Source organism: Lagopus leucura, unplaced genomic scaffold (genome assembly GCF_019238085.1).
Source record: "Lagopus leucura isolate 7727_CA_CO unplaced genomic scaffold, USGS_WTPT01 Super-Scaffold_100012, whole genome shotgun sequence".
NCBI classification, from domain to species: domain Eukaryota; kingdom Metazoa; phylum Chordata; class Aves; order Galliformes; family Phasianidae; genus Lagopus; species Lagopus leucura.
The window spans coordinates 18,394,544-18,416,549 of NW_024962267.1; the positions used below are offsets into that span (position 1 = coordinate 18,394,544).

The 22,006-nt window shown below is 46.9% G+C and overlaps 2 protein-coding genes across 4 annotated transcripts in view; both read left to right on the forward strand.

Moving 5' to 3' along the window:
• Positions 1 to 17,295, forward strand: part of SPAG16 (sperm associated antigen 16) — a 349,253-nt gene extending 331,958 nt beyond the window's left edge. The window contains exon 16 of the mRNA XM_042874723.1: positions 16,966 to 17,295. Within this exon, the coding sequence (XP_042730657.1) occupies positions 16,966 to 17,144 (179 nt within the window). The 3' untranslated portion in view covers positions 17,145 to 17,295. The remainder of the gene's footprint in view (positions 1 to 16,965) is intronic.
• Positions 17,296 to 18,042: 747 nt separating this feature from the next.
• Positions 18,043 to 22,006, forward strand: part of VWC2L (von Willebrand factor C domain containing 2 like) — a 36,779-nt gene continuing 32,815 nt past the window's right edge. Inside the window, exons 1-2 of one of the 3 annotated variants that reach the window (XM_042874755.1) lie at positions 18,043 to 18,371; positions 20,269 to 20,735. In XM_042874755.1, the coding sequence (XP_042730689.1) occupies positions 20,325 to 20,735 (411 nt within the window). In that variant the 5' untranslated portion in view covers positions 18,043 to 18,371; positions 20,269 to 20,324. Of the gene's footprint in view, positions 18,372 to 19,222; positions 19,253 to 19,956; positions 20,012 to 20,268; positions 20,736 to 22,006 lie in introns of those variants that run through there. The other 2 variants (XM_042874757.1, XM_042874758.1) reach the window with 2 other exon arrangements.

Sequence of the window (22,006 nt, forward strand, 5' to 3'; positions counted from 1 at the left end):
CAAATGGCACGTACAGGCAATGGATGATGCTAACTGTTTGTAATATGCCTGTGCCTTTCAGAGGAATTAAAGTCTTACCCCATGAATCCTACTGAGGCAGTCTGTGTGATGAGAACTGATCCGTGTAGCACGAAGAGAATTTCTAAAGCAGGTTTACTGGCTTGATTTAATGTTCCCAGAAAGAGATTCAGGTCCTGATCCTGAGTTTACCATTGATTTCTTTTGTTCATTTCAAATCTAATGCTAAATACTTTGTGCTGCCTTAAGTATTTGCATCGCTGGTCTTCAGGTGCTACGGAAAAATGTTATTTTAATTTTGGGGTGGAATCTCTCTTTAGCATCCACAACAAACTGTGGGTTTCTTGTCTTTTTTTTTTTTTTTTTTCCTTCTAATTTTTAATTTTGAGTTTAAAAGCTGCTGTTTAGAGCTTTGAAATAATAATTCCAGATTTCCTGAAAAGCATCAGCATCCAGGCTGGGAGAAAGCTACAGAAACTTTGCTGATGTTGTGCATAGGGCAGCTTCATCACAGATGCTCATTCTACTTCCTGCAGCTCAGCTTCTAAATCAAACCATAAGCAGTTATTCAGTCCCCTTCATGTGAGTGTATAGTAGTTAAGTCCTGGATTGGTTCTGTCTCTGCATTGTGCAGCTGGTTCTTAGTTAATGCACTTCTGCCATGATTGCTTTTTAATAGAGCAGATCAGGAGATTAATTTAAACTGTATTTATAATAACAAAAGAATTTGAATTCTGCGTTAATCCATAGATTGTGAGAGTTAAATGATTTTCTCATGCTACTTATTACAATTACTTGATATCTTTAGGACCTCAGATTTCATCAGTGAATCAACCATTATTATGGTGCAAAAATAAACTTCTCAGCATAAAATTTACTATGTGCATGAGGTGGTGAGAGCTAGGCAAGGCAATTCATGGGCAACGTCATGGAAGGAGTGTGGCTGGAAGGAGGTGGAACTGAAGCTTGGGCTCTTGTTCTGTTTGTGGGCTATGAAGTGCAAGGGAGTCTGGTGAAGGCTCACTCCTGAGCTTGAAGCAGAGCAGAGCATGCTTGGATAGAGTTTTTATGGTGAGTTTTCTTTGCTTTAAGTGCTTCCCTTGATTTTGCAAGCAGGAATGGGAATAAAGAAACAAAATCTTTATATCAAGCGTATTAGGCCAGATTTCACTGCTAGCAGAATTGGCATCTGCTAATGCGTTTATATCTGAAGTTAAAGTCTTGGCCCTTAGCCTCTGAGCAGCAGTTGATGACCATTCTGGATACAGTTCAGAGCTATGCTAAGTGGTTCCATCTGAAAGACATTTTTCAATTACAAAAAAGACCAAACAATTTTGGGAAAAGGTTCTGTTTAAAAGTGCCTGTTGAAATTCCATTTATGCGTGCTAGCCTATCTACTTCGGTTAGGTTGCTAAAGCTCCTGTGAAAAAATCCTAGGTCCCTACCAAGCCTATTAGCACTGTACAAGGAATGGCAGAGAGAAATATGAATACATCTTTGGATGCATATGTCTGGGATATAGAGTTTATATATAAAAGAGGCGTCTGTGTTTCTCATTGCCATTGCTGCAATTAAAACGTCGATCCTGAGCATCTTAGCTTTGCAGGAAGTGTAGAACCAAACTTGAAAGCCGTTGAAATACTTGAACTCAGACTAAAAGACAACATCAGATGTTTCTTATTGATACGTTTTATTTCCAGAGACATTAAACGAGAAAATAGATAAATAGGTAACTACAGGAACATGAGAAATAAGAAGGTTCCTTACTGAAAAATGCTGTTTTCAGACATACGTATGTATAGGCTACAGACTAGGAATTTGGGTGCTAATGGCTGAGGGCAAGCGTAGGTATGGACAAAGCTTATGGGTGTCTTAATTTCAGCTGAGATGCGGTTGTATTCTTCGGAGTGCTGGTCTGATGCTCTGCTTTGCTTCTAGGAGGTAAACACTGTCAACAGCCCTCCGATGTCTGCAGTTGCTACTAAGCAGTGCTGTACAAAGCCAGGGCCAGTGGGAAAAGCAAATGAGCAACTGTGTGTTGCTGAGCCAGGTATCACCGCACCAATGGGTCCCTTCAGTCCTGCAGCTCAGGCTGACTGAGGCAAGGTACTGTGCGTTTTTTTTGTGAGGGCCGGTTGTGTGGATACCAATGGATGCCCTTACCTTCCTCTGGGCAGCAGTGGCTTCTTCCTCAGCCTGAAACTCAGGAAGGGACAGAGATCTTTCCTGATCCCGTGGCACTTTGGTGAAGCCGTAGTGGTTGAGCTGGCGAACAAAGCTCTTCATGCCTTCAAGCTGATGTCACCGCGCAGCACTATTGCTTGTCCTGCCCTGAACAACAGCTGTTTGAACTTGAGTCGTGAGGCAAATGTACTGTGTTGGAAGGAGACCAGCCCTCAGCGAGGCCTTGCTGCCCCTTCCCTGTGTTCTCCCCCGAATTGCTCCCTGCTGGTGTCCTGGGTGTTCCTCTGCTTCTGCTGATGAGGCTGAAATCCCTTTCCCAGTGCCTGCAGCATGATTACCATAGCACAGCTTGTGCAAGGGAGTAGCTGTGTGCCCAAACGATGCTCTGCAATGTCACAGGCGGTGCAGAGGCTGCTCTGTAGGTCCAGCATGGAGAAAGACTCAAAATATGCTGTGCTGATGACGTAAACAGGATGTTTGGAACTGCTCTTTGTTTCCTTTGCTTTTCTTTGGCATTTTAGAGACAGAAAAAGTGAGCCAACAAAAGCAGGGATGTTCTCTGAGCCTTTTAACTCTCACTCCTCTGTACAGGATCAAGTGCCTTCCCTGTAAAGGCAAGGTGTGATATAGAAGTGGTGTCTGGATGCTGTAGTGCACTGTTTGAGGACAGTGCTAAGCTGGAGGAGCTGTTGAGCCCCTCAAAGGCAGAGAGGCCTTGCAGGGGTTTTGGCCAATGGGAGGGCTGTGCAAGCAGCAAGCATGTGAAGTTTGCCAAGAACACGTGCTGAGTTATGCCTGTGGGACAGCCCTGGCCCTGTGTTCATACGGGGGGCAGGCGGCTGGAGAGCATCCCCAGGAAAGGGATCGGCATTTTGGTGATGGCAACTTGGATCGGACCTGTGTCCTGTTCTCAAACCCAGGAGGGATGCAGTTGGTGAAAGTGCAGAGGAGGGCCTCCATGATGATCCAAGGGCTGGGGCTCTGCTCCCATGAAGGTAGGCTGAACAGACTGGGCTTGTTTCAGCATGGAGAAAAGAAGGTTGTGGGGACGCCTCATTGTGGTGTTATGGTATTGAAGTGGAGATTAGAAAGAGGAGGGTTATGAACTTTATGCAGGAGTTGCTAGTGATAAGACACAGAGAAAGGTTTCCAACTTAAGGAGAGGTTTATATTAGATGTCAGGGGCATGTTTTTTTGCTGGATGCTGAGGTGCTGGGACTGGCTGCCTTGAGAGTGCAGGCTGTATGGAGCCCTGGGCAATGTGATCTAGAACTCAATATAAAAGGACATAATAAATGAAAAGGTTAACTATTCAAACATTTTATTTCCAGAAGAACGAAATAAACAAACAGATAAATGCATAAAGAAAGGGAAATGACTATTGAGAGGGGCAGTAAGGGAAGGGTGCTATTCCAGGAGGTACACACCTATGAGCTGCAGGGGAGGAAGGGGGAAGTAGGGGCTGCTGTGGCGCTGCGTGCAGTGGGTGCAGCGCTACGGGGCCGTCCCGTGGCCGGCATCTGCCCGGTGCTGGCTGCAGGTGCACGTTGGGCAGTGCGGGGCTGTGCGGGGCTGCCGGTGCGGTGGCATCATGGTGGCCGCTGCCTTCATGGCCATTGCAAAGCAGAAGCTAAGGAAAGACAGGGGGTCCCAGGGAGCCTGCAGCTGTGGTGTTGCACCCGGTGCCCGGGAGAGCTCCTGCCGAGGTGAGCCGGGTGTGGAAGTGGGGAGCAGGAAGGGCAGAGCGGCGTGCGGTGGACGAGCACAGGCGGCACCCAGCATCGGGCTGCTGCTCAGAGGCAGCGGGGAGCAGGGCAGAGCCTGGCACTGCTGCGGCGCTGGTGCTGCCGCAGGGCCTGGCAGGCTGTGAGCAGTGCCTGCTGGAGCCCCAGGGCTGTCTGTCTTGGGGAGCTTGGCCGGCGGGGGCCCCGCGTTTGCTGTTGCCTGCGTGCCTTGTGGCTCTGCTGCCTGCAGGCTCCTCTCTGGCCCGGCAGCCGCTCCCTGCGTGGGCTGGGCACCGGAGCTGCTCCTCTGGAGGCTCTCATTCAGAGCCTCCTGCAGGCCAGGGCCAGGGGCAGCCTCAGCTCTTCTCTTCCAGGAAGCTCTTCGCTTGCAGTGCTCCAGAAGCCCTGGGTCATCTCTCCTGAAGAGTGGGCAAGAGTAGAGGAGTAACTGCAAGATGTAAAGGAGAACAGGTGGTTAGGTGGTTTCATTGTGGGGCTGAGGGACAGCAAGATAGAGCAACTCAGGTGCTAATGGCTGAGGGCAAGCTGAGGACAAGGCTTATGGGTGTCTTAATTTCAGCTGAGATGCGGTTGTATTCTTCGGAGTGCTGGTCTGATGCTCTGCTTTGCTTCTAGGAGGTAAACACTGTTAACAGCCCTCCGATGTCTGCAGTTGCTACTAAGCAGTGCTGTACAAAGCCAGGGCCAGTGGGAAAAGCAAATGAGAGACTGTGTGTTGCTGAGCCAGGTATCACCGCACCAATGGGTCCCTTCAGTCCTGCAGCTCAGGCTGACTGAGACAAGGTGTTGTGTGTTTTTTCTGTGAGGGCCGGTTCGTGTGGGGACCAATGGATGCCCTTACCTTCCTCTGGGCAGCAGTGGCTTCTTCCTCAGCCTGAAACTCAGGAAGGGACAGAGATCTTTCCTGGTCCCGTGGCACCTTGGTGAAGCCATAGCGGTTGAGCTGGCGAACAAAGTTCTTCATGCCTGTACAGCCAAATGGTCTCACAGGTGCTTCCTTGGCCAGGACTTCCACCATGAACAGTTGTTTGTCGATCACAAGGCAGTTTCCTCCGTGGCCCTACCAGATGCTTTTCACTTGGTCACTTTCAGCCAGCACCCAGAGTTTCTGTGGGAAGCTGAGGGCTGAGAAGACACCAGCGTGGCCCGCACCTTCCTCAGAGGAACTCAGAGGGAAACCATTGGTTTCCTCTTCATCAGGAAACGTTTGTGAGTCCTTTTCTTCCACTGTTGGTGTTCCAGCAGCGTGGCCAGCTGGTGCTTGTTCATGAGCTGCCGGGTCAGTGGAAGCGGAGCCCGGGGTCTCAAATAGCTCCTCCAGATCAGCAGCAGAAGCTGTTTCCGCAGCTGATGTGTCCATTTCAGTGTCTCTTGTCTGGTTTGAACCAAAGAGTGAGCGTGCACCCACTTGTGCAGTGAGCCAATGTCCGCCTTGCCTGCTGGCACGGGGACTGCACCAGCACTGCCTGGGGGTTCCGGTGGGAGATGCTCAGGTGTCACCATGGTGCCCTTGTGTGGGCACTGTGACATGAGCGTGCGGTGCCCAAGGCTGGGCTGGAGCCGGCCGAGGCGATGTCATTTGTTGCCATGGATGTCCCACTGGTCACAGGGGTGTTCTCTGAGCCTTTTAAATCACACCCATCTGTACAGGATGAAGCACCTTCTCTGTAAAGGGAAGGTTTGATGTAGAAGTGGTGTCTGGATGCAGCACTGGAGTGCATGCTAACTTTATGGACGTCACTGACCTGAAGAGATCTTGAGCCACTCCATTTCAGGGAGACCTTTCAGAGGTCTTTGTGTGAGCTTGTTTAGTGGGTGGTGTCTCAGCCTTCAGCAGGGGATTTGGAACTTGATGGTCTTGTAGGTCCCTTCCAAAGCAAACCATACTGTGATTCTCTGATCTATGGTTTAGTCTCGTCCAATGGAATGGCTGTGGAAGCTGCAACAGTATGAAGTTTACCCAAGAGCCTGTGCTGAGTTGTGGCTGTGGGGCAGTCCTGGCTCCACGTACAGACAAGGGAATGGGTGGCAAGAGAGCTGCTCCAGGATAGTGATCTGGAGGCTCTGGTGATGGCACGTATTTCGGTGTCAGCTGTTTTCCCCCAGAGCCAGAAGGGCCAACCCTACCCTGGGGTGCAACCCTCCCAGCTCAGGATATTCTTGTATTCTGAGTTTCTTTTTGAAGCTGTTACTTGATCATTTGGACTGCAGGGGCTGAGCTGCATTCATTCAGACCTCTGGTGGTTTCGCAGGCTATGGATGAATATTCCATAAAGAATTAGAAATATTTGGGCTTTGAATAAAAGCAGTAATGGGGCGATCCATGGCAACAAATGAAACACAATTCCTATGTTTCTAGCATTTAATGGATAAGATATGCCATAAAACTATCAGAAGTGTGAACCCTTCTTAAAACCTTGGCAGGGAGCTGCATCTGAAGCACTATAAATCTGCAAAATCTGTAATGTATCATACAATGTGCTTTTTTTTTGCTTTTTTTTTTTTTTTTTCCCCTAGTACTTGAGCACGGTATTACAGGATATTTTGCATATACCTGATACTGTAAGAACTGTATTAGCTTCGGATTCCTTTTCAACACTCTGCAGCTACGTCCCATTACCTCGCCATAGATTGTTATTGGATGCTATCCAGTGCTCCAGTATTAGTGTCATAAATGCCTCCGTGACATACGACATTTGTTACACTCGACAGCAGCATTCATTACTGCAAGCAGCAGCAGCCAGGCCGTGTTTCCTCCTATTATTTAGCCATCAGTGGACGAGAGGTGAGCACTTTGGCAGCAGGAGGAGCGGGGCAGCCCAGGATAGTGACACTGTGTGTTATCTCCGATAGCTCAGTCGATACCTCGTGCTCACATGTAGCCAGGAGATCTGTTGACTCACAGCAGTAAACGCCTTTGTTATTATTTATGACTTTTTTAATAATGCCTCGAGGCTCTGCTGGGCAGGCTGTAAGAATCCTGCCCCAGCCAGCCCGAGGAGATAAGCTGCACAAAGCAGGGCTATCGCTTTGCATCGCAGTCAGGGAGCAGTGCATAGAAAAATGAAGTGCTGGGTACTGCAAGGCTCTTGCTGGAGCTGTCTCCAAGCCTGTCCTCTGCTTTGATGCTGTGTTTCACTGCTGCACTTGCTGGTGGATTTGTGCCTATGAAGGTTAGTAGGTTCCTGCAGCAAATGTCTCTTGGCAATCCGAGTGCTAAAGGCTTAGATTGTTTTTCATTCTTCTCCGTGTATCAGAACCTTCCAGGCATCAATACAGACCCTGAGAAGCTAGACAAGTATCTAGTAATGGTTTCTACCAGCTTACTAATTCAGGCCACCTGCAGGTAGGTGTTTTGCACAGAGCATGCTCCTGCTTCTTGCAGACCTGCTGATTGTATGGTGTATGTGGGCCCCAAATCTCCTTTACCAACTTTTTTATTTCTTTTGTATGCAAAATCTGATGCTGTAACAGAACACATTTAAAAAGACCTAACCCAGTGTAATTATGGGTCTGGGCACTGGTTCATTCTGCGGCACTGGGGGGACCAGAGCAAGGAATCATAGAGTCAGAGAGTCATAGAATGGCCTGGGTTGCAAAGGACCATAATGATCATCTAGCTGCAACCCCCCTGCTATGTGCAGGGTCACCAACCACCAGACCAGGCTGCCCAGAGCCACATCCAGCCTGGCCTTGAATGCCTCCAGGGATGGAGAATGCAGAATTTCCACTTTTGCAGTGAGTGCCATCAGTGCCTCAGGCCATTGCCTGGTTTGGGCTCCTGTTCTTGTCTTTTGGTTTCATATTGGATCAAAGAAGTTGCACACTGCAGAAAACATGCTGCCCATCACAGGAGACCTACGGGCAAACAGTCCAGGTGCAGAGATCAATGTTAAGCATACGCCATTTCACCTGTCACTGAATGAGGCTTACACCTACTGCAAAAGGAGTCACGAAAAGAAAGTTTCAGAAAGTAAACTAGACGAGCTTTGTGGAACATAAAGAATTCATTTGACTAATGCAACTCTGCACTAAGTTTCTGCCAGCAGTGTTTTCTAGCATGGGGCTCCAAGGGCAAAAAAGCCAGAATTTCATAGCAGTGTAAGGCTAATGATTAAAGTGTGTATGCTGGCAGTCACGGGAGCAGCACCGGAGGAGGAAGCACACGCCTTTCTCTTTGGCGTTCTGACAGCCTGATATTAAAGACCTGCAAGTGTCAGAAGACGGAGGAAATCAGCTGGCCCTTCTGACAGATTGTACAGCGTAGTGTCTGTGCTGTCAAGGCAGTGAATATGACAAAGCTGAGAAATGACAGTAATAGGAATGTTTAGGAAAGGGAACAAGCCTAATAGAGATGCCGCTGTTGACAATAACATGCTTATGTTAGAAGTCAATTCTTTGAGCTTTTGTGGTCGGTGAAGAATTTATTGAGCTTGTTTTTCTACGTCTGGTTTTTCTTTTTGTTTTCGTACCCTTACTGTGTGTCTGTTTTTACTATCATGGTAAAAATACTGCTTAGTTGAAATATGGAAAAAAGAAGCTCGTTGCTCTGCAATGCTCTGTTTCACTTGAGTTATCAGAGTAGCGCAGGCAGCATCTGAGGGCTCCGTTGTACTGATACTGAGCAAACACCAGGAAAGAGAGGATTAAAAATCACATTATTTTAATTCAGAAAAGCTTAGAAAGAGATGAAAATAAACCAACTTACGAGTTGGGGGAGCTGAAGTCAGAGAAGCCTAAGGATGGTGTTGGACCCACCTGTCTGGCTACCTACAAGTGAAGTAAGTTGTTCAGGCTGGCCATGGAGCTAGTTGTGGAACCTAAAGAGCATGGATGAGCTACCAGGGAAACTTCAGGCTGAGTGAGAGGCTTTTGGGGAGGGGAAGCATCCTGGTGGACAAAACATCATCCCCCAAGCTTGAAATAGTAGTAATAACAACAGTGAGCTTTAAGGAAAAAAAAACTGAAGTATTTCCTGATCTTACTTGATTTTATTTTTTTTTTCAATTTTGATTATTTTGAAAAAAGGAAATGTTAGTTACAGTCCTTTTCAATAAGCTTGGACATACAGTGGACATGAGTCCATTGTCTTGGAGCTGTTAGGATTACAAAGCACTGACCATGCATTGGATCTGCTTTGTTGCCATAGGCTGCTTAGATTATGGATTGTCGCCACAGCATGAAAATTGCACCAGTTCATTAAGAGTTGGGTTTAATAGTGGTCGTTGCCTATATTAGTGTGACTTTCAGCAGCTTTTACATGCCTCGGGGTGCCCACAAGTGCCTAGGCACAAACAGCAGCTCTGGCATACTTCAGTCTGCTATCAAAGCGATTCGGGAATTTCTTTCCACTTCTTTCTCAAATTTTCTTGAGCTGCCCATTTGCAGGTTTCAAGCAGGATTTAAATCTCTCCCCCTGCCTCAGCTGTCTGCAGATGAGATATATCGAGTCCCTCCATGGCAGTGCGCAGTCACTTGTGATAGATGTCTGAAATCAGTGAGTGAGTTTCTTTGAAAATTAAGTTTTTGTCACTGGGTTCTGCTCACCTGGAGCCCATGGGAACGAACTGCTCTCCGTTTCTGCTGTGGGATGGCAAGGGTAGATGAGATGAATCCCACCCTGTGTCAAAAAGCTATTATGCATCTGGTCGTTCCTGTTGAGTTAATGGAAAGAATGCTGCACGAGCTATCCAAGGGAAAAATAAATCATTGCTCACATCCAGGTCTCCTCTTCCATAACATAAGCCCATCCATCTCATCGTTTGGGAAAGGAAGGAGGACCAAAGAGGCCTTAACTGAATGGCTGCAGGCACCTGAAAATAGAGAGTGGGGAAGGAGAAAGAATAGAAAATTAATAGCAGGTTATCTAATATTCTCTGAATGCCTTTAAAGCGGTGTTACCATTAGTCAGAGCTCGGTTCCTGCATGCTTGGAATTCCTGTCTTTGGATGTTTCTCAGCTCTGCTGAACTCTTAAAAATGAGACATATATTGATGCCCAAAATGCATGCACTGCAGTCAAGTAGGAAGTTCAGAGGAAAGCATGTTTTCACACTAAAATCTATATTCAGGGATCTCACTTGTAGCAGAAACCAGAATAAATTTCAATTTGTGGTGACAGCAGTTTTGCTGTAACTTAATTTTTCTGAGTTAACCCATCAGTAAGTTTTATATTTTAAATGAATTTTTTTATCTAAAGTAAGAGCGGTGGTATTTTTCTTCTCAGACTCTTGAAACAGCACGAAACCAGCTAACGTGTTACAGAGATAACGTTACATGCAGTACAGTCGTGGATGTGCTGCTTCTGATGTAGGCATTCAAGAAGAGAAACAGTTCTGGACAGAAGATGAAGATTCTCCTACCCTTTCATTCTTAATATATTATTTTTTAATATCTTCTGAATGTATCCAAGAGTTCCTTGAATTCTTCCAGACAGATTTTGACATCTTGAAGACTCTGCTCCTAAAGTTTCTGCCTTTTCTATTTTATTGTAAAACTATTTTCAAAATCCCAAATGCCACCAAAGGGCCGAATAAAATCAAATAGAAACAAGCTCAAGTCCAGCCGAAAGGGAGCTTTACAGTAATGGTCCGGGTCTAGCAATCCTTACAAAAAGCTTAAAGTTCTTTTATATGAAGGATTTTCTTCTATCAGATAAATGCTTCCTTTGCTATAAGTGACTTTCCGGTGATTTTTTGATTGAAAAAGGATTTGTCGAGTTCTGAGATCTGTTTAAGCTCTGGAAATAATGCCCCTTCATCTCGGTCGCGTTTTTCTCCCAGTAAGAAGGTAAGAGAAGTCCCCAGTGCCTTGCTGGCCGACCATCTCTCCACAGCCCTGCTCTTTGAAGGGAAATGCAGGCAGCCGTATCCTGCTGCACGCTTACATCTCATCCAAGACAGATCTCTACACACATACTTCTGTCGACACACTGCACACGCAGTTTGGGTTTTCCTGTCTTCCAAAGAAATCACCTTCCACCTTTGCCAACTTCCATTGAGCAATTTGACTAAGGAACTTCTCAGCACTTTCTTTATTGCCTTCTTTAAATACTCGGGTCTAAGAAACCAGCATTATATGCCCCTGCCCAGTCTGTAAAGCTGCCTTTCTTTTTATCAGGCCGAATTATTGACAAATAATAGTGAATTTGTTCATTATAAAACCAGGTACTGTACCTCACTCTTGCCACGATGGATCTGTTTTCAATTCCCTGATGCTACCATTATCTAAGCAGATGATTACTGCATTTGAATGACTTCACCTGCATGAGGTGAGTCACAAGTTTAAGTGCATTCTGAGATTTTTTTCTCTAACATGCTTTGCCAAATCGCTGCCTATTTAAATATCTCAGAGAAGGGAAAAAAGTCCCTAAAGAATGGCAAAATTTTTTTGTTTTGATATCAATATATGAAAACCTTATATCAGCAGATTGTTGGATCGCTTCTCTCTTTCCCAGCTTGCCTTTTTGTCTCCATTATTAGGAATATTAAAGTGAATTACAGCCTGCTCAGGACTGTTCTTCTGTCCTCTCCCAGGAAAGATCCAAATAAACACACTGGGGAGGCAACGGGAGGAGGAGGTTGTCATCATTTCCAGGAGGGGAATATTGAGGAGGATTTATTCCTAGTTGAGGTTGGAAGACTTGGAACGACGTTTAAAAAAGTGCATTCCTAAGCAGAATGTGGTGTGCATTTGGGAGATGAGGAATAATTGATGTATTTGTTGAAAGCTGTTTACAGAACAACAAAAAAACGAGTAGAACATCTATCGTATGGTGAAGTCGGTTGCATGGTAAATAACATTCCACATGGTGTGACAGTAATGAAGAGTTTTATCTACAGCCGCTGCAATCATGGTTTGCAGCATCTGTTAAACATTTTATTTACTCTTATTTAGACAAGCATGCTAACATTTGCATGAAGAATCTTATACTGTAGCGTTTGAAAACCTTCCCATCTGCCTTTCTCTCCACCCTTCCAAGGGTTTTGCAAAGTTAATGCTTTGTCTTCGCCCCAAGTCAGACTGTGTGCCAGCTCATGATGTGCTGCAGAGCCTCTCTGTGATTTCCTCCTGCTCCCCAGGTGAGTATCCCAGCATCCCAGCGGGTGTTCTGCCACAGCACAGGGAGGTCAGAAGGCTGCTGTGGTGCTGTGCTGTGTGCAGGTTGGGCAGGGGTTCCATAGGCTGGGGATGCTCTGGGTGTGCTGCGTGTTCCTGATCTCATTGAGCATGGGGAGCAGTGCATCATCAATCTGAGTACCTCTGCATGGTGCTGTGCATAGACCTGACTACAGACTCAGTCATCTGCGGCTGCCAGGATGCCCATAAAACATTTTGCTATGGCAAGGCAGCAGTATCATGGCTAATTAAGCTCATAATTGCCTGTAGCCTTGTCCTCCCTGATCTATTTTCTGCATTTGTTGTTGTGGTTGTTGTTTTGTTTTTTAAATTAAGCTTAGATGGCAGACTGTTAGAGGCGGGAACTGGGGTGTTGTATCTTTTACAGGCAGCAGGAAAGTGCCCTGACCCTCTGAGACCCCCTGGGCTGGGTGACTGTCATGTCAGTGCACGTGGCTGCTGCTCTATTGATGACTAAAGGTCCTCGAGCAGAGGGAGTGTGTAATCCAGCAGGGCTGAGTGCTAATATTATAATAATATCTAATATTATCCTGAGCAAAGATTCCTTGAAAAAAATTAAGGAATTAGTAGCCCTCGGTGAGCATGGTTTCAGCAAAACCCTTCTCTGTATCGACTAACAATCAGGTGTGTTTTCTGGGCTGGAGTTGAGAAGTTCTGAGTAATGACGCTGGTTGAACCATTAATGGAAGTCCTTAAGTCATTTCTTGATACTTTCCATTTTGGGGCATCTTTCTTTTCAAAACAAAAACCAGAACCAAAAACAGGTGCTGCTCTATGCACATAGGAGAAATCAATGAATGGGATCAATATTCCCTCCACAGGTAATAAATGCTGAGAAGCATTTCTGTCTATCTAAATTGATCCTAGAGAATTCTTTAAATTGGTTCTGATGTGTATAAAAATCATTTCCCTATTGATCAAAGCTTTTCTTTCTTTCATTCTTTGATACGTTATTTCATCTCTGCTGTCAGTAATGGTCCCAGGTCTTTCTATGCAGTTATGTTAAACAGAATGTCTTAAATCCGTGCGAGATCATAATTTTAATGACTCAAGAAATAACTGGGCTTGCGTCTTTGAAGATGAATGCTTTGCTTACAGTTAGGCAGCCTAAGTATTTTGAAATTGGCAAAGTCACTACGTCTGAATTATCTACGATAAACCCTAAAAATAGTGGCCATGATTGCATTGAAAGCAATTGCCCAAATCCAGTATCCCTTACTCTGGGTGTCACTGCTGCTGCTACACGCAGGTGATTTCTCTCCCTTTCTCTTTCCTTGTTCTGCTCTGCACCTGAACAAGAGCATCCCACTGTTGGGTTAACCCAGCTGCAGTGGTGTTAAGGTGAAATCTTAAGACTTTGGCCAACAGCATTTATTAATTGAGGAGCCCAGCGCCTGCAACCTGATCTGCCTTCCCAACCCAGTGGTATCGCTGTCTCCCACAAAGCACTACTGAATTGTCTTGGCAAGGTTTCATTCAAAATTCATTTTACAAAGAGGACAGTAATTGTGGCTGTGATTTCTATTAGGACCTTATGGAGTATAAATTGTCAGGCTGTCTTTTGACAAGTGCAGGTCTTGTTCCCTCTACCCCAAGTAATTTGGTTCTATCAACCCAGCAAATTAATCTTGTCTGGTTTTGTGTTCTGAAGAAACACAGTCACCAATTCCATTGCTTCAATGTGCCCACCAGTATTTTAAATTTAGCTCCCAGTTCAAATTAGAAGATGGATTTTGTATTGTATCTACATATGTGGCTTTAGCTCTGATAGTATCTACATAGCAACATAGGTGCTAATTGATTTTAAGGTCCAGTTCTGTTCTGAGAACAAGGTTGAGATATGTCTTTAGTACCAGGAATAAAAAGGCACGGGTGACTTTGATTGCTTTTATGAGGCAGGAATATTTTTCCAGCCCGAAGAGCAGAACTGCCTTAGGAATTCATCAATGCCCAAAGCAAAGGGCACTGCCAGCCTGGAGGTGGCAGCCTGGCCAGGCAGTGTGTGGTGCTGGGAACGGGGCCTGTTCTCTGGGGGGTGCTGGGGCTGGAGATGTGCAGCAGGAGCTTGCTGTAATGTTGGAAACAAAAGGAACCGAGAAGCATTGGCCACTTGGGAAATTCAGTTGCATCCCAAAAGGCATGTGCAGAAATACCACGTCCCATCTGCTTCGTGGGCTGCATCACAGCTTCCAGGTGGGGTGGGATTCATGGAAACATAGTACAGTTTGGGTTGGAAGGGACCAAAACAGTCAGGGGTTTGTCCACGCCATGTGGGTGACAATTTGGACTACTAAACCCAGTAGGTGGCTCAGCAATTGATTCCTCTGTGGGTCCCTAAAAGGGAAACGTAGCAGCATCCTGGGCTTGACTGCAGAGCAAGTGTGCATAGAGAGAAAAGATGAACAGCCAAATACTTTTTAGCACACAGATATTTTTGCTGGGGTAAGTCACCATCCCTTTCAGCGACTGCTTGCACAGTCGTTTATGCCTTCCAGTGCTTCTGCTGCTTTTCTCTCTACCTTTTCTAACTCAATGCATGCTTTTTGGAGCAAATGACCAGATGGTCAGAGCTTATGTTATTCTAAGGACGTAATAGGGGTACATCAGAAAAATTAGTACCTCTGTTCTAGTAACGGGCAACAACAGATTAGATGTAATTGCTACAAGGGCTGCTACCGTAGGGTCTCTTTGGCATGGCAGTGTGCTCTGTCATCACTCCTGCTGCCAGGTGGAGGAGGAGGAATGAGCTGGAGCTTGGGTTTAGCTCCCTATCTTGCTGGTCTGTGGATGTACCAGCAGATCTGCAGCGGCTTTGCATGAGCTGGACATCTTTGAGGTCTGGAGGTGCTCTGCATCTTCGAATCAGAAACCGTTCATTTTGATGCAGTTCTGCATTACCTGCTGAGCACAGAGGATTTGCACAGACCTGCCCCACCTGACAATTTACCCGAAGGTGTATGAAGGAACAGTTATCTCCAAGCTTTTGTCTTGCTCTGAGTGCTATATCAAAGTGCCTTTGTTAGTGCATGAGGAAGCGTCCTTCATCTAAACAGGGCTTCGCATGACGATTACGTAATAGATTTTGTTTGGCTTCCTAATTGGAAACTGTCTTGAAAGAGCAATAAAACACAATTTGTTCCCAAAAAGAAATATCTCCTTTTGGAAGGAAAGGGGGAGTAAATTTACATTATAATGAGCAAAGTGTTATGGGTGCGTAGATCAGCAGTGACAATGGGTGTCAGAACACGATCTCATTTGGCGCATTCCTCTCCCCTCTTTGCCTGTATTTGCAGTGCATCCTTCTGCTACAGAGCAAGGAGTTGCTGTGCTCATAGCCAGCAGCAGCAGTGCATCACGGGGTGGTAGGCACCAAATGTATGGGAGATGAGACACTACTCCTCGCCAGGGCTGCCCTGCTCACCCAAGCCCTTTTCCTGGCATGGGGAGATGTGCCGTTTGCTGCTGCACCTCATAAGCTACTGGCAAGCTGCAGTTGTCCAAGCCTTCCTTTGTTTTTGTCTCCCTCCTGTCCTCCTCTGTTTTTAACAAGCACTTCATTATGGCTTTGAGGAGGCTGAAAGTGACATTAACCCCCTGCCCAGCTGTTGCGGTGTCGGGGCTCCAGGCAAAATGGCATTTATTTGGCTTCTGGAGGAGTCATCCCAGTTACTGCCTGGAGAGCCTGGCTGCAAGTGAAATCCATATGCAGTGCTTCTGTCAGCAAAGACTTCCTGGAAGAGCGTTTGTAATAAATATTCACATCTGCTGCTTTGGACACTCTAATCCATCCTACAGATCTTTGCTGTGTCAGGCTTTGTTCTAGATGAGGAAACTGGGTAGTTGTAAAGGTTTGCAAATAGGGCGTATTTATCATGGTTAGCTCCACCTTCCATTTGCCTTTCCTGCACAGGCATCCATGACTACACTAAGCGTAACGTGTGCTTAAGTATTCTTGATGCATTTGAGAGCAGCCTTTAGACTTGTGTTTCCTTTGAGAGATGGAGAAGTGGCATTGGTTTGCTTCCCAGGTTGTCAAGTGAGCCAGTGTGACGATCACTGTTGTGAGTTAGGTTGAGTGGCAGGACGATGTGTTTCCTGGATGAACAACACGTTGTGTGGTCACAGCCAACACCATGGCTTGCGTGGGATTCATGCTAGGAGGACAGATTCTTCCCAACTAACTTCTGATGGGTGACTGATGACTATTACAGTTAGTTTCCAAAAGGAGGGAGCCTGTATCTGGCAGCAGGGTAAATAAATGTGCTGAACACGTTGCTTTCCACCCGGTACCCGTGCTGGTATTAAAGTAGGAGGACAGCTGACTTTATGCATCATTGGGAGTGATGAAACCTGGGTCTGTCTGGTTTGTCAGTAAGTACGTGGAAAGTGCAGACTCTTTAGAACCTTTTTGACTTAGTTTGCTTTAGTTCTGTTGTAACGCTTTTCCATAAGTCTCAGAGGGAGAAGGGCATTCGATTCAGCTGGATGCCTGACCTCCCTGCAATTTGGCTGAGAACTGCCCTTTCCATTAGGGCAGCGCTGTCCAAGAAGAGCAGCGTAACGGCGTGATTCTGATACCTCCAGCTATCAGCGGAGCATCTGCTTCTCTGCTGCTCAGCCTGCATGTCAGAATCTGGCCCTTAATAATTGCACCCAAGTGGAATAGCTGTGCCCTTAATGAGTAGCATACCCAGGTCTCCAGATTCACTTAATCACTCTGAATCCAATCTCATTATCATTGATCTAGTCAACTTTCCCATCATTTATCTCAGCAAACGGGAGCACGCAAGACGTGGTTCATCTTTACACCGCCAGCTCCAAACTCCTAGCACCTCTGCCCTTGCCAAGCCTGCTAACTTTGCTCTGTGTTTCCATTCCAGGTCGCATCGTGGCCGTGGCGAGCAGCGATGGGGCTGTGAAGATTGTGCAGCCGGAGCTGGGCCAGCTCCATAGCCTGCGGGGCCAGGGTGAGACAGAAGTGCAGAGCGTGGCCTTCCATCGCCCAGTGGAACTGCTGCTCTCGGGGGCTGCCGACGGCACTGTCTGTGTCTGGGTCTAAGGATGAGCCTCCAGGTGTTTTGTGGGAAGAACAGCGTAGCAGAGAGGGCTTAGCGAAGCGTTTCCATAGTTAATGTTTGCAGGAGGCATAGTTGCTCGAGAGGAGTGTTACCCTGCGTTTTAACCCAATAAAAGCCCCGGTTTAGCTTTCTTTACGCTGTTTTCCCCAGCATCCAGCATCCCTCATTCGGTCGCTCGGGCAGAAATAGCTTTACAATGACGCCTAATGACAGAGCAGCCGAATTGCAGGGAGATCGATTGTGAGCGTATCGCAGCGGAGCCACCAGCGCACGGCTCCCCAGTTCCAGCCTGCGGGAAGACGGGAAGTTTTAATAATGCAGCAAGGTGGGATTTTGGATGCAGCAACCGCTCGGGCCGCCGCCGGGGCAGGAAGGAGGCCGAGTTGGGGAGCGCAGCACTGACAGCAGTGGGATCACCGCAGGGCTGCGTGCCTCTCCCCGCAGCTGGATTCCTCTTATACATTTTTTTTTCCCCATTCCCTCTTTTTATTTTATTTTTTATTTTCTTTTTATTTCCCACCTGCCCTCAAAAAAAAAAAATTTTTTTTCCTTTTTTTTTTCTTTTTTTTCTTTTTTTTTTTTTGAATAATTAATTACTATTATTATCACTAATAGGGGGTGGGGCAGCCATGCCCATCCCCAGGGCTGGGGAGTCCCCGCAGGGGAGCGGTGCCCGCCGGGCGCTGGGCTCCTCCGCCCTCCCTCTGCCTGCCCGCCGCCTCGCCAGCCCCCGCGCCCCGCTTCTCCCCCCTCCTTCCCCGGCTGTGGCAAATCCTGCACTGCAAGATATCCGCTGGGCATAGGGAGGGGATCTCTCTGTTGTTGTGTTTTTTTCCTTCTTCCCTCCCTCCCCCCCCCCCCCGCTCCGTCTCCCTACCCTCCACTTGAGACCTGAGGAAATCCAGCCCAAGTTCTCCGCGATGACTGCGCTGCTGGCATCGGGGTTTCTCCACGGCATCCCTGCCTCCGGAGCGCCGCGCCGCTGCTCGCTCTGAATCCTCGGCGCCGGGTGAAAGCTTAATTCTCATGCCGTGGTTGCTGGGCTGCTGCTTTCCTGCGTTTTGCGATGGGAGGTGGAGGAGAAGGGATTGTCCTTGAGTCAACGCTGAAAATGTGATTAGGAAGAACTGCTTTCACTAATTTTTGTCTAACCTTTTAGTCCATGTTGGCCTGTGACCCCTCGCAGCTTTCAGACCGAGCCTGATTAGGTAAGTGTGAATTATTCACTAGGGGCGAGGGACGGTGGATGGAAGCATTTTAATCAGGCACTTAGCAATGGTCCTGGCCCCTCTCCCGATGAGAAATGATGAGAAAGTTGGGCTGTAAACTAATTGCGAGCAGAGCGGCGCTTGTTTACTTGTTGCAGTCTGTCGATGCGAGCTGCTTGCAGTCTGTCTGATCTCCGCCTGGCAGTTGCTGTGGGACAGCTCGGATGGCCACGAGCTGTAGGAAACACTGTGCTCTTATTTATGAGCTTCAGAGAACTTTTGGTTTTTAATTTGGAGAGCTCCCTCCTCCAACTTCAACACCTTCTCTCCATTGTTCCATGTTTCCCCAGACGTGAATTACTTCATTTTCTCCTGCTGTGTTGTGTTTGTTTGTTTCTTTCCTAAATATCCACCAATCTGCAGTATTGCAACCTACCTGTAGCATTTAGGTGGGCATCCACTTTGAAGCCAGCTAGAGCAGCATGAACCTCCCGAATCCCAAACAGCATGTTACAATAGGTGCTGCTGGCAGGTGTAAGAGGATGCCCGGTCCTTGTGCTAGGAATGCAGCTAGCACTTCAATTAAGAAGATATCTTTTGAATTTGATAAAGCTTGTGTAATATCCGGTGTCTCCCTCTGTTGTGGCTTTGGAAAAACTGCTTTGTCAACAGGATCCCTCAACTGCTTTTCCAGGAGTAAAGCTTGCTGCCACTGCTGCTTTCCTTCAGCTAAGGAGAATGAATTGCTCAACATCTGCAGGTCGTCTAAAATCCCAGTGCTGAAGGAATACCCCCTGGGGGTGGAGGGGGGCATGTTTGGCTGTGTAGGCGATGCGCGTTGTGCGCTGTGCGTCTGCCTGCCCGCAGACAAGCCGTGCTTGGTGAGTGCTTCCTCTCCTCAATGCAAAGCTAACATCTTATCTCGCTGAAAAGTTTGCTGCAGCACTTTGCCTGGTCCTCCGTGGAGGGGCCAGAAGCCACGGCACAGCTGCTGCTCGCGGGCTGGGCGGTGATGTGGCACGGCAGGCAACCAATCGCACACCCAGGGATGCACGGAGCCTCTCTCCGAGCTCAGCCCTGAGGCCAGGCAGAGCTTCTTTGTCCCTCTGTGGAGCTGAGCACGGCCAGGTTGGGCAGTGCTGCGGCGCTCCCGAAGTTTTAGTGAGGTTCCAGCCACGATTCAGCAGCTCTGCACACCATGCAGGCATTTAGCATCCTGCTCTCAGCATTTCTCCCAGGGAAGCACCGGAATGCTGAATACTGGAGGAGAATCGCGTCGTGTGTTCAGTCAGGATCATACAGACCTGCTGCTGGCAGACCAGGCAGCTCCTCTTCCTTCTAAATGCTGCATGTGAAACTCTGCTGCTCCACCTCTCATGCACCGCGTACAGTCCAGCTCCATCTTCTATGCTGGATGCAGATCTGCCTGCAGAGTGTGCTTCCCTTGTTCTTCAGCCCCCCTCTGATGAACAGGGCTGTGTGCCACACAGAAGGACGATGGCCACAGCAGGAGGTTAAGGCCACGCTTAAGTAACTGGGGTTCAAATCCCTCCGGGCTGTCCGTGCCCATGCGACTCCAGGCAGCTGCTGTAACTTCTGGTGCAGCAGGAAACTCTGCACACGAGAGAAATAAAAATGAGGTGATTCTCTGAGCCATCGTTTGTATAGAGATGTTTTGTGGGCATACACTTACAGAAGTGTGTCTAATTTATGTATTTCATGTGCTTTATTCTCATTACACATAACTCAGGAGAGGCTTATTCCAAATGAAGCAGTGATAGCTATCTGCACAGTTTGAAAGCACTGATTTATTCTTTCATGCTGGTTGAAAGTACAGCCCTTATTAGTTGATGTTCCTTAATACTTTGAATTCTCACTTAAAAATGTTTGCTTTCAGACCACGACACTGGTCTCCTTATGGAAGCAGCTGTTTCTATCCGGCCCTGAGATCCCATGGAGAAGCTGAGGAGGGGGATGGCTCTTCACATCCATGAAGCCTGGATACTGCTGTTTGTAATCCCTGGCTTGGTCACGCCGGCTGCCATCAACCACGAAGACTACCCCGCCGATGAAGGGGACCAGACCTCCAGCAATGACAATCTGATCTTTGATGACTACCGAGGGAAGGGTTGTGTGGATGACAGTGGCTTTGTGTACAAACTGGGAGAACGCTTTTTCCCGGGGCATTCCAACTGTCCCTGCGTTTGTACTGAGGATGGACCTGTTTGCGATCAACCCGAATGCCCTAAAATCCACCCAAAGTGTACAAAAGTGGAACACAATGGATGCTGTCCAGAATGCAAGGAAGTGAAAAACTTTTGTGAATATCATGGAAAAAATTACAAAATATTGGAGGAATTTAAGGTACGGAGCACTTTTTTTTTTTCCCCAAGTTTTTATATTAGTGTGATAGAAGGCTTGCTGGGGACTCTGAAAGGTGGTCAATATTTGCTTGCTGCTGATAGCAAAGATGTTTCCAGCTGTGATGGAGGTCAGGCTAATGCAAAAGGTGCCACCTTCCCCCTCACATGCACTCAGATCAGCCAGAAGTCCCCAAGCAAAATGCTGATCCTCTGAAGCTGTGATGCTGGACAACTTCCCTGGTTGCTCACAGCATGAACTGGCCTACCAGGGGAGTCTGTAAAAGTAGAGGTAAATCAATGCTGGGTGCTTTTTAATAATCCCTTTTCCAAATTGGATAACAGAATATGATGACATGGTACTGAGAGTTCTTGCTCATAACTGTATGAGAATACAGGTAGGTTGCAGGCTGTGTAGAATGTTCTCATTGCAACTGTGGTAAAGCTGTTCAGAAGGGCAAAATATTAATTTACAGTAAGATGACCATCCGAAGTACTGAGAAGCAGGGGGCTCAGTTCCAACAGTAGAGTTCCTGTTAGGAAAGTTGTGAAGAAACCCTTCAGGAATGGGTTGTGAAAATAAGACCAGGTTTCAAAAGCCATTACCCTTTACACAACCTGCGTCTCTTATTCTTAGAAGTTTGATTACATGTTTTCAATTCTACTGAGGAAAACAGCATGTCACAATGAAAAATGGGGTCTGCAAAGGCAACAGGTATACACAAGTTTGTTCTCTCTGGTCACATGGCATTAAAATTCATACCTCCTTAATTAACAGCAGCCCATAACTCTTTGTGGCTGTATGCCCAATCTCATTATATGCCAGTGTGTTTTCTTCTCTGACAATGAAAATGCTTCCATATAAATCTCAGTACTGTGGAAGTTCTTGTAGCATAGATTGCAATTCTCTTTTTCCCAGCTATTTTTTGTCATTTTCAGTGAAGATAATATTTAGTTTCTTTTTTATATCATGCGTAGTTTACATTCATCTTTTCCTATCCATCTGCAGCTGGAATCTGCAGGTGGATTGGAAAAGACTTGTTGAAGCCTTGTTTGAGGCTCTAGATTGTCTTGGCCATGCAACATGGCAAAACAGATATACGAGGATCATATCCTCAAGGGCCATTCTGCTCATCTTGTTCTCTGCTTTGCAGAGGAGCATGAAGGGGCTGATCTTGTGAGCTGCTTAAATCACAATTTCTTCTTGTCCTACAAAGGCTGTCCCTGTTTCATCCCACAAACATTGTTCTCCAGTGGTCTCGCATCCCACCACGC